Source organism: Meles meles, chromosome 2, assembly GCF_922984935.1.
Source record: "Meles meles chromosome 2, mMelMel3.1 paternal haplotype, whole genome shotgun sequence".
Lineage (NCBI taxonomy): Eukaryota > Metazoa > Chordata > Mammalia > Carnivora > Mustelidae > Meles > Meles meles.
This window is the reverse complement of record NC_060067.1, coordinates 30,319,479-30,331,983: the sequence shown is the minus strand read 5'-3', so window position 1 is coordinate 30,331,983 and position 12,505 is coordinate 30,319,479. Positions and strand designations below refer to the sequence as shown.

The 12,505-nt window shown below is 32.1% G+C and overlaps 2 protein-coding genes across 3 annotated transcripts in view; one reads left to right on the top strand and one right to left on the bottom strand.

Annotated features, from left to right (window-relative positions):
• GABRG1 (gamma-aminobutyric acid type A receptor subunit gamma1) overlaps nt 1–12,505 on the bottom strand; it is a 72,839-nt gene that overhangs the window by 46,421 nt on the left and 13,913 nt on the right. For both annotated transcript variants that reach the window (XM_045998096.1, XM_045998097.1), the window contains exon 2: nt 12,027–12,175. In XM_045998096.1, coding sequence (XP_045854052.1) covers nt 12,027–12,175 — 149 coding nt within the window. The remainder of the gene's footprint in view (nt 1–12,026; nt 12,176–12,505) is intronic.
• Nucleotides 6,366–7,263, top strand: LOC123937331 (40S ribosomal protein S4-like). The gene is given in 2 exon segments (XM_045998098.1): nt 6,366–6,814; nt 6,817–7,263. Coding segments are annotated over 2 exon segments (789 nt in total). The 5' UTR covers nt 6,366–6,399; the 3' UTR covers nt 7,191–7,263.

The following is a 12,505-nucleotide window of genomic DNA, read 5'->3' as shown; positions in this document are numbered from 1 at the left end:
TAAATGTTGTTTAGCTAGAAAAGTAAAAAAGATTTGTTAAAAATAGCCTTGGTATGCAAAAGTATAGGTCTCTAGACCTACACAATACATGACAATGTAATTGAATCTGCTAGACAACAATTAGATTTCTTAAATAAAAGTATGTCATATGATTTACAGCAGGCTTTATAATTTAACTTAGGCTGATGACTTCTGAGATGACTTCCTTTAATTGCCATTTATTTTTTATTATGAATCGAAGCCAATAAATACCAGATAATTATGCTAGTTTTAGCTAGATTTATAGAATGGATTTTATGAAAGCTAATTAATAAAAAGAACATAGGTTTATTAGTTCCATTTGTAAGTATATTTACTGCCAGTTATAAGCAATTAGGTACAACGTACCAGACTTATTTAATTAGATTTTTTTTCAGTTCATCTGATAAATCAACAAACACTGAACACCTCTTTATTGCATGCTAGTAAGGGTTGAATACTGTCTATACAGATAAGTAAATGATACCTGGGGGCATTTTTATTTATAGGTCATACTTTTCACATTTATAGTATAGAAAGTTTTAGATATGAGTCATCTATCCTGGTTTCCTAATACCAATATTTCCTTAACCAACCATGAGACAAATACATAATAGTAGGAAAATATAGACTCTTGCATTAGGGCATGAACCATATTGAAATATTTCATGAGCAATAGAAATCAAGTTCATCTGCGATAGGATAAAAGAAGAATCACATTAGTGAATCCAATGTAGAATACTGCTGTTGATGAAGATATTCAATAAATAACTTAATAAATATATATTTGTAAACTATAAGTATTTCCTTAATTACTATGTACTCCATTTTTTAACTTGGGACTGCTAGTATTTCATCTAGTTCTTTAAACGTCAGCCCCAAAACGCGAGGAAGAATAAGCCTGAAAGCGAACTAAAATATGTCAGATTAATTTTAAAACACCAGCTAGAGATTGTATGCTTCAAAATATATACTAAAGAGGAAAACAACAGAAAACTGTCACTGTTCCTTAATAATGACTCATTACCACTTTTATTGATTCATCCTATGAACAATATTTGTGGCTGAAATCTCTTAAATACAGGCTTCTTGGTAGAGTGAATACATTTTCTTAGCTCTATAAATTTCTCAATACAAATTTTGTTCAATTGGAGGATTTTAATGATATTTTAAAAAGAAAACATCAGATTTCATTCAAAAATAAAAAAGGACACTAAAAAGAAATTGTCATTCCAGGCTCATTAAATGATCTTTAGGATGAGGGCAGAGATTATGTTTAATTCTTCAACGCACATGGAGATGAAAGATCTCCTTTTTTGTGATAAACAATGATGGGGAAAAAAAGTAACCACAGAAAATCACATTTTTGAGAGATGGAAAGCAGGTAAAGAGGACACTGGATTATTTTTGCAAGCTCTCTTTCTGTATTGTGATTCTAAGCACTTTGCTTTAAGTATCTCAACAGAATATAAGATAAACTCTCCGTGGGAGGGAGTGAATATAAGAGAGAATGGACATTATTAGCAACTTAAAGAAAATGCAGAGAACAGTAAGAAGAATCAAAAAAGAATTTAAAAAGAAGAAAGCAGTGAGATCAATGAAGTTTCCACACTCAACTTCCACATAGCTAGGGCAAAATTGAAGACAGCCAACTGTAGAAATAGGTAATCAGTTTTTAATCAGAAGATACAATATAAAACAGATTTTAAAAATACTTTCTTCATAATTATGTTTAGCCATGCTTTCTTAGATGACATATTCAAATTACTCTAAGATATCTTTAGCAGATTATGTAGCTTCTGGGTCACTTTTTTATATTAATTCACATTAATTAGTTAAGGGTAATTAAAAATTAACTCAGGTCAATTAAAATCTCTAATCCTGGAATGTAAGTTTAACAGTCTTTTCTATTGTAACAGAATAGGCATTAAAGAAAAAGAAAGAAAGAAATAGCCCCACTGATTTCTATATTACCATTATAACACACAGTATTTGAAAGAACCATAACCAATATGTTTTTCTTGCCCTAGAATAGACAGCAAGGTTTCTCAACTCAAATATACCACCTTTGGGTCCAGATACTGTTTCCCAGGCCTTGTTAACAAGGAAATGTCAACTAACACTCACCATCTCATTCTGCAGGTTACATATGGACACATAAATATTTGGATTCATATGGATGAAAAGGTACATATGGATAAATAAATTCTTAAGTGCAATATAATACTTAGCCAATAGATTCTAACACAGAAAGCCTGAAACCATACTAACACAAATTCTGGATAGAAAAAAAAAAAAAACCTCCAAAGAGCTCTTCAACAGTTAAGTAATTTATTACTTAACCATGCTACTATGCATGGTACATATGTCTACTTAAATTTAAATAAAAATTAAATTAAAGTAAAAATGTGTTCTCCTAGACATACTAACCATATTTCACATAGTCAGTAGTCAATAACCAATATCAAGTATTCAATACACATACAAAAGAGAATTTTAATATATATGTATTTAATTATCTACTTTAATATAATATAATGCAATTTTTACATATATTTAATTAAATATATATATACATATATATTTTTTTCTTTTTTGAAAATGTCTTCTTAGAAAAATAGAAGATGGGCCTCTCATTCTATAGTTAAACATGTCTTTAGGTAGCAGACTTAGTTACCTGATCCTGCTCCTATATCTGGTGGGGGAGGGAGGGTGAGAAAGAAAGTTAGAAAGGAACAATGGGATCTAAATATACACAATAGAATACTATGCAGCTATTAAAAATGAAATCTTGCCATTTGCAAGGATGTGTATGGAACTGGAGGGTATTATATTAAGTGAAATAAGTCAATCAGAGAAAGACTATCATATGATCTCCTTGATATGAGGAATTTGAGAGGCAGGGTGGGGGTCATGGGCAGAAGAGAGGGAGAAAAATGAAATAAGATGGGACTGGGGAGGGAGACAAACCATAAGAGACTCTTAATCTCAGGAGACAAACTGAGTTGCTGGGGGATGGGGGGGAGGAATAAAGTGGCTGGGTTATGGACATTGTGGAGATTATGTGCTATGGTGAGTACAAGTGAATTGTGTAAGACTGATGATTCACTGAAGCAAATAATACATTATATGTTAATTAAAAAAAGAATTAGGAAAACAAACTAAAACAACAACAAAAAAGAATAATTACACTAAAAAAACAAATAATAGGCAAGGGGGAAAAATCAAGAGAATGTAAGTGAGATAAAGAGAGAACTCAGAGTAAAAGTGGCAAACAGAAGAGAAGCAGATTATGATTGATTTGCTTACATGTAACTGAAACCCATGCAAAAGAAAACTAAAGCAAATGGAAGTGAACCAAAATTCAATACTAGATTGGAAAGAAGGAAGAAGGAAGGAAGGGGAGAGGGAAGAAAGGAGAGAGAGGGAGGAAAGGGAGAGGGAGGGGAAACAAAGAAAGAAGAAAAGAAAGAAAGGAAGGAAAGACAAAAAGAAAGAAAGAGAGAAAGGGAGGGAGGAAGGAAGGAGGGAGGAGGGAGCAAAGAAGGAGAGGGGAAAGGATGGAGGGAAGGAAAAAGAAATTGCACTTTTAAAAGACACATCAGTTACCTAGAATAAAAGTTACTCAAAAAGAATAACTCTGAGATAATTAGTGTATTATTAATATAGTATAACTATTCAACTGAAAAAAATATTCAAAAGGCCTTCAGGAATGAAAAGATGAAATAAATTATGAGGGCAAAAAAATTGGATTGGCATCAGATTTCTCAAAAAAGATATGCAAGCAAAGAACTTTGAAATAGCCTGATAAAAGGAAAACAGTGAAAGAAAGCATAAACCATATGCAGCCAATCTGTCCTACAAGCATCAAGTCAATGGAAAAAAGTTTTTGAGATATAGAAACTTCTTGAAAAGCTACTAGTTTAAGACAGGACTGGAAAAACTTCAGAAAATAAGACCAATGGTGAGTATTTTGACATATGTCAAGGCAGATTAAATACTAAAACAAAGATTGAAACAAGAGACTGAAACTAATTTAGAACTGTTATAATTCCTATAAAGCAGGAATATTAATATTAAAAATAATAGAGCAAAGGAGAGGGAAAAAATAGAAAAAGCTCACTGCTCTGTGCACAGTACGTGGGATTTAAAGGATACCAATGACAACTGATAATCAAAAGAGCAAAAGGTTAGAAAAAACAAACAAGCCAGGGACTAATCCCATTGGGAAAGTTAAAAAATATGACAGAAAACTAGAAGAAAAACATAAAACTTTCAAAATACTAAACTAAAAGTATTATTAAATGAAATCCAAATAAAATGCACAGCTCATGCAGAAACAGAGCAAATATAACTAAAATATTATGGAAGTGTTGAGAACAAACCTATCAGTCATATCCACAAATGAAATGGAATTAATTTATCTATGAAAAAGAAAAGATCTTTTCATTTTACCTCACAAAGCAAGACATAATGATATGCTACATACAGGAAGCACAACTAAAATGAAGCGATTCATGAAGGCAAAAATTAATGGGTAAGGCAAAAAGATACCAGACAAATAGAAACAATAAGAAGCAACAGGAAATGATACTTCTAATGACACATAATTTAAGTCAAAAAGCTTTAGATGTGACAATTAAGGTCACCTTTTTAATGGTTAAAGCCACAAGTAATTATGAAGATATTAACCAAGATTTTTATAAACTAAATTAACAAAGCAGCTACTTTTATGAGGCAAAATCTATAAAAGAAGCAAGGAAAATGGATAGGAACATGATAAAAATTTAGAATGAGAAGAAATCATTAAATTCCCAGGTCAAAAACTAGAAAAACAAGAAATAAGTAAAACAGAATAAAATACAATGAAGGTTAAAATAAGGCCAGGATAGAAATTACAAGGAAGTTAATAAAAAAAAGGTAGCACTCATTAAGAAATGGGATCCTGGGCTGTGGGAGACATTAACAAAGTAGAGGAAAACACTATTTTAACTTTCTTGGCCAAAAAAGGGTTAATAATATAACATATAAAGAAATTACAAAAGCAGAAGTAAAGTTTGAAGCAGAAGAAACTTTTTAAAATCCTAACAGACTACTTTGAAGACTGCTTTGCAAATAAACTTGAAAACATAGATAAAAGGAACATTTTTCTTAAGGAAATACAGATTACCAAAATTCATCTTGACAGAGTATAAAGTATAAAAAAACAATTTCCATAGGAAAACAGGTGATTATTTTCAAAAAAAAAAAACAAAAAACAAAAAACAAGAGACCTAGATGATTTTACAATGGAATTCTTTCAAATCTCCAAAGACCAGCTGTCAATAAAGTTAAATAAATTGCTAGACCTCTGAGAATAAATGAAAACTCCCTCTCATGAAACAATTATTAAAAGAATATCTAAGAAAGATAAAGAGAGTACTCAAATATAAAATGAAACATGAATGTCATTCATGAATACCAATGCAAAATACTAAATAGTACATTAGCAAACAAAATACAACACCTCATTAAGTATATACTACATCGTGGTCAGGGAGGCTTCATTCCAGGATGCAAATTGTTTCAATTAATGTAATATACCATATTAATAGATGCAAGAAGGAAAAAATTCATAATTATTTTCAGAAATGCTAAAAATTATTTTGACAAATTTTAACACCAATTTCTTGATTTAAAAACAAAATCAAGGGGCACCTGGGTGGCTAAGTCTATTTAGTGGCTGCCTTAGGCTTGATCATGATCTCAGTGTCTGGGATCAAGCCAGGCATCAGGCTGCCTGCTCAGTGGGGAATCTGCTTCTCCTTCTGCCCTCTGTTTTGCACTCTTTCTCAAATAAATAAATAATATATTTTTTAAAAGACTTTACTCAAAAAAATAAATAAATAAAAATTAAAAATATAAAAACAAAATCAAGAAAGTTGAAGGATGATTTCTTAATGTAAGTCTTTGTAGGACAAAACATTAGTCATTTCCATTAAGATCTAGAAAAAGGTAAAGTTACTCACAATCTCCACCATTATTCAATATTATACAGAGATATTAATAAGTGCTATTAGATAAGAGACATCAATTAGTTGCATATGAATAGGTAAAGAAAAAATTATCTATTATCTTGATAGCATATTTCAAGAAGTCAGATAATGCTTAAATAATAAAAGGTCAGTAAGCAGGAGGGCAGTAGGGTATAAAATAAGCATTCATAAATCAATAAGATTGACCACAAAACTAATAACCAGTAGAGGACATAGTTGAGAAACTACCCTTTACAGAAGGGAAAAAATTAAATACTTAGAACTCAATTTTAAAAATGTGAAAAACCGGACCCTCTTTTCTCGGGAACCGGAAGAAGGCGGTTCTCTTTTCGTTCCTAGCGCAGCCATGGCTCGTGGTCCCAAGAAACATCTGAAGCGTGTAGCAGCTCCAAAGCATTGGATGCTGGATAAACTGACTGCTGTGTTCGCTCCTCGCCCATCTACTGGTCCCCATAAGCTGAGAGAGTGTCTTCCTCTCATCATTTTCCTAAGGAACAGACTTAAGTATGCCCTAACAGGAGATGAAGTAAAGAAGATCTGTATGCAGCGTTTTATTAAGATTGATGGCAAGGTCCGAACTGATATAACATACCCTGCTGGTTTTATGGATGTCATCAGCATTGACAAGACCGGAGAGAATTTCCGTCTGATCTATGATACCAAGGGTCGCTTTGCTGTTCATCGGATTACACTCGAGGAGGCCAAGTACAAGTTGTGCAAAGTGAGAAAGATCTTTGTGGGGACAAAAGGAATCCCCCATCTGGTACTCACGATGCTCGCACCATCCGCTATCCTGATCCCCTCATCAAGGTCAATGACACCATTCAGATTGATTTGGAAACCGGAAAGATTACTGATTTCATCAAGTTTGACACTGGTAATCTGTGTATGGTGACTGGGGGTGCTAACCTGGGAAGAATTGGTGTGATCACCAACAGAGAGAGACACCCTGGTTCGTTTGATGTGGTTCACGTGAAAGATGCCAATGGCAACAGCTTTGCCACCCGACTCTCCAACATTTTTGTTATTGGCAAAGGCAACAAACCATGGATTTCTCTTCCCCGTGGAAAGGGTATCCGCCTCACCATTGCTGAAGAGAGAGACAAGAGACTGGCGGCCAAACAGAGCAGCGGGTAGAATGGTCCCTAGGTGACGTGATTGGAAGTCTTTATACCTAATTAAAGGTCATACAGCATGATAAAAAAAAAAATGTGAAAAACCTGTATGAGGAAATCTTTAAGATATTCCTGAAAGATACAAAATAAATATGAAGAATTGCAAAGACAAGTTCCCATACTCGATGAACAATGTTATGAAGATTCTGATTCTCCCAGAGTTAATTTACAAATTTAACACAATCCCAATAAACATACAAACAAGTTTTGTGGGTTTTTTTATGAAGCTAAATTTATTGTTAATAAAGCCCATATATTATGAAAAAATATTGGGTGGCTCAATCAGTTAAGCATCTGACTCTTGATTTTGGCTCAGGTGATGATCTCAGGGTTGTGAGATGGAGCCCCATGTGGGGCTCAGCCCTGGGTGTCAAGCCTGCTTAAGATTCTTTCTCTCCCTCTCTCTGCTCCTCCCACTCCCATTCTCCCTCTCAAAAAAACCCAAAACCCAAAAAACAAGCAAACAGAACAAACAACAATAACAACAACAACAACAACAAAAAAAAAAAAAAACTAGAAAAACTGAAAGGAAAAAACAAAACAAAATGAAACCACGAGGTGGAACTAGTCTTACAAGACATTAATACAAAATGTTTTAGCCTCAATGTACTGTTTAAGCTCTACTATTAATATAGTATAGTCACAAATAGAAAAACGGATGAGAGAATGGAACAGAAAGATCAGGAATAACCAAAGTTCACAAGAAAATGTAATATATGAGAAAGTGGGTGTCTCAACAGAAGCAAAGATTGATTTCTTTCATAAATGATGCTTAGTAAACAGAAGAGCCACTTGGTAAAGATAAAAATTAGATTCATACTTCATACCATAAAGTAACTCCAAATGGATTAGGGAATTAAATATAAACAAATAAAACCATGTAAGTACTAAAAGTAGACATGGATTAATTCCTCTCAAAGTGGAATATAATCAGTAATACTTGAGCCAAACTGTATTAAAAATGAATAAAATAACCACTGAAGGAAATAGGAAAGATAAGAACTTAAGTTTGTTGAACAATATTTTAATTACATTCTCTAAAACTGAAGATGAAAATAATTGTACTTGAGTATTTTATTCTAGTTAATTTATTTTCATTGTCAAATGACATGTTAAAATTTTAGAACTACATTTATATTTATTGGAATTGAAAAAATAAGAAAATATGCTTTGGATAAATCAGAGCCAGGTGTCTCACTGTTGAGAAAAGGAATTACAAATAAGGAATAGGAAACAGTAGAATGAACCCCATGGTGTTTAGTTCAGAAGCAGAGCTGTTAGTATGAACTCATGGTTTACAATACATGTAAAAAGGGATAGAGATAGAAATATAGATAACTGTGAATGTGTTTGTAGAACATATATTTTCTACTTCTCCTCACTGAAATGGTTAAGAAGCATTAACACCCAATATTAATGAATATACCTATGGCCCTGATCTTGATTTCTAAATACCTTAGAGAAATGGTGAATTTTACTTCTTGGATCAAGATGAGCCAGGAATATCCCACGGACTAAAAAGTAAGGATGTGATCAGAAAATGATGAAGAGGGGCGCCTGGGTGGCTCAGTGGCTTAAGCCGCTGCCTTCAGCTCGGGTCATGATCTCAGGGTCCTGGGATCGAGTCCCACGTCCGGCTCTCTGCTCTGAAGGGAGCCTGCTTCCCTCTCACTCTCTCTGCCTGCCTCTCTGCCTACTTGTGATCTCTCTCTGTCAAATAAATAAATAAAATCTTTAAAAAAAAAAAAGAAAGAAAATGATGAAGACATATGAAGGGACACAGAAGCCAAACTATTAGAAGTTTCAGTGCCAAATTTATTTTGAGCAACAAAATAATGATAGTAATGGGTTATAAGCTATAAAATAAAACATATGTATAAGTTTATACTGAGTATAAAGGATAAACACAGCTCTTCCTTATAGTACAATTACAAATATTATGCATAGAAGGAGTGATGATAATAGTGAGTCACCATTAGGCAAACAACACAGTAATAAATACTGTTACAGATAATAATCATTGATGGATACTAGCTTAATGGACAAACATGGGCTGAGAAATTTTTACATATTTGACTATCCTCCTGACTATATCTCCTCACAACATATGTATTAATCTAGAAGGGGAAAAATAAAAACTTTACAGTGGAGAAACCTACATGAAACCACACTAACCAAGTGTTAAAATTAATACCACTAGTAATAAGATATGCTAACATCACATACCTCCTAATACAACACATTGAAAGGGCACACCATCAATTCTGTGTTATCCTTAGCAAAAATGTATCAACTCAGTGGAATAATGAAAATAGCAAACAAACTGACAGACATTCCACTGGCCAGTACTCTTTAAAGTTATCAAGTTTATGAAACATACAGAAAAATAGAAATTATATCAGATTGGAGGAAAATAAAAAGACATGAGAACAAAATACATTGTGTGATCTTTGTTGGAATTCTGAAACAGATAAGAAGACATTAGTGAGGCGCCTGCCATATTTTGAATAATGTTTCTAGAGTAGTTAATGGTGTTCTTGATATTATTTTCTTGATTTAGTTTAGGATTTCTATGGTTATATAAAATGTTAACATTATGGTTAAAGGGTTTGTGGAAATTCCATGTATGGATACCATTTTATTAAGGCTAAGTGTTACTTTAAAATTAAATAATTAAAACAATCTAAGAAAACAGCACATTGCATATGAGGAAATTAGATTAGCATAATAAGCCAAATATTGTAAAACAATGAAATTTAAGAAGATTTTTCAGGGCCCTCAGGCAGTTAAGTTGGTTAAGGGGCCAACTCTTGGTTTCCACTCAAGTCATGACCCCAGGGTCTTGGGATTGAGCGTCCTACTAGACTCCCACACTTAGTGGAGTTTGCTAGTGGATTCTCTCTCTCCCTTCCTCTACCCTGCCCCCATGCATGCACTCACTCTCTCTTTCTCTCTCTCCCAAATAAATCTTAAAAAAACGAAAGAAGAAAGTTTTTCAACAGAAAAAATTGACAAAGCCAAATTTTGATTTTATGATAACATTAATAGAATTGAGAAAGTCTTTCAAGATTGATTCATAAATGAAAGAACAGATTACTAATATAAGAAATGATAAAGAGGAGAAAACCTCAAATACTAAAAACATTAAAAATATCACAAAAGTTATTATGAAACAATTTAAAACTAGCGAATTTGAAAATTTATATTCCTTAAGAGGTTTAGTTTACAAAACTATTAAAGTAATTGAATTGTTAAAAATTCTTCCCCAAACTAAACTCCAGGCCAGCATGACTTCATATAATTCTCTAAATATTTAAGAAAGAAATAGCATCCATTTTATACAAACTCTTTAAAAGATAAAAAGTGAGGGAAAACAGAATTCATTTGTAGAAGCTAGCATGATCTTGGTTCCAACACTGAAAGACATATTATAGGAAGTTAAATAAATCTCTAATGTCTTTCATCAACATAGATGTAAAATTCTAAAACAAAACATTATCAAACTGAATCTGTGACTTTTTTTAAGGTTACTGTGTCACAACCAAATGCCATTTATTACAGAAATGAAAATTTGGTTTGAGGTTTAAAGATCAGACAGATACTTATAGAACAAATGGTAAGTAGAATATGGGACAATATACAATTGATATGATTATTTTGATAGATATACAGAAATTATTTGAAACATTAAGGAGGAAAAAAGAACTCCAGCAAAATAAGAAAAGAAAGGATTTACAAAGATCGTCTTATTAAAAAAAAATGCCTATAGCAATCATACCTAATAGTGAAATATGAATTGCTCTCCCTGATATCAGGAAAACCAAGAACTATTCAAATTTACTCCAGTCTTAGCCATTGCAACATGACATGAAAAAAGTATAATTTTGGAAATAAAAATATTCATTATTTACAAATAGACACTATCTGCAATGCAGCCATTATTTGTATGTCATTATCTTTGTAGAAAATCTAGCAGAATATAACAATAAGTAATTAAAAGTGAGAAAGAAATTTCACAAGTTTCCTGTAGACAAAATAAATATGCAAAATAACTTTTCTATATTCTGCTAATATAAAATTAGAAAATAAAATTTTGAAAATCTATTTACACTCGCAACATAAATTCCAAATATATAGAATTAAATCTAGTAAAATATATTCAACACTTCTTCACAGGAAACAATAAAAATAAATGTATAAATAAAGAAATATATGACAAATTTGAATATGAATTTAGTATAGTAAAAATTCAATTTGGTAATGATTTCAATTTTCCCATATTGACCATAGATTTAATGCATTCCCAATGAAAATGTTGGCTGGTTTATAATTTTTGTTTGTTTTTAATATCATTAGGGGGACTTAGAAGTTAATTATTATAAAACTTATACATAAATGCAAATGACTAAGAAAAACCAAGTAGGATTACCTACACTATTATAGGCTTATAAAAAATTAAAACAGTGCTGCATTTGCACAAAATTAAAACCCAACTTACCTTTTAAATATTCTTTTTTATGAAATACCACTCAGCTTTTCAGGCAGTTTTATCAAAATTTGGTTGTTGTACCCTTTATTGTAACAGTTGTAAAATAATAACATCAGAAATATTTGTATGCCTTTCTTCCCACATCAGACTGAATTTCTCAACAGTGCCAATTAAATAATTATCAAACCTAGCAGTCTCTGACATAAATCAGATACTCAAGGAATATGAACTGTATGATTAAAATAACTTCAGCAAAGTAGGTTTCCACAAAAATAAGGTCACCAAAACCCCAACATAACTCAAACTTACCTCCTATATCTGGGCGAAGTTTATTGTCATATCCTTGAAGCAATGAGTTGAGAATTTGTGTTATATCTCCTTCATGAATCCTTGGTGCCAAGACCCAGGTTTTGTTCACTGTTAAATCCTCATCATCTTCATCATCCACTTTATCAACACTAAATAATTAAAAAAAAATTAAGTGATAGAAAGTTCAACCAAATTCTGTACTGAAAAAACACAGTATTAGATAATCATATTTGCTATAATTCTGTTAGGAAATAGTAAGATGGGAACAAGTATTGATAATATTTAACATTCAGTAAGGCTAATGCTTTCCTCCTATGAACCATCCTGATGTAATAATACTCAAAAATTAAGAATTCAGTACAAGAAATGAAACACATAATATTTAAATAATAAATTAAATCTTGGCCACCACAGCTGTTATTAAAGGCCATAGAAAATAGGCACTGAAAATGTGAATGGCAGTCAGATTTGTGCAGTAC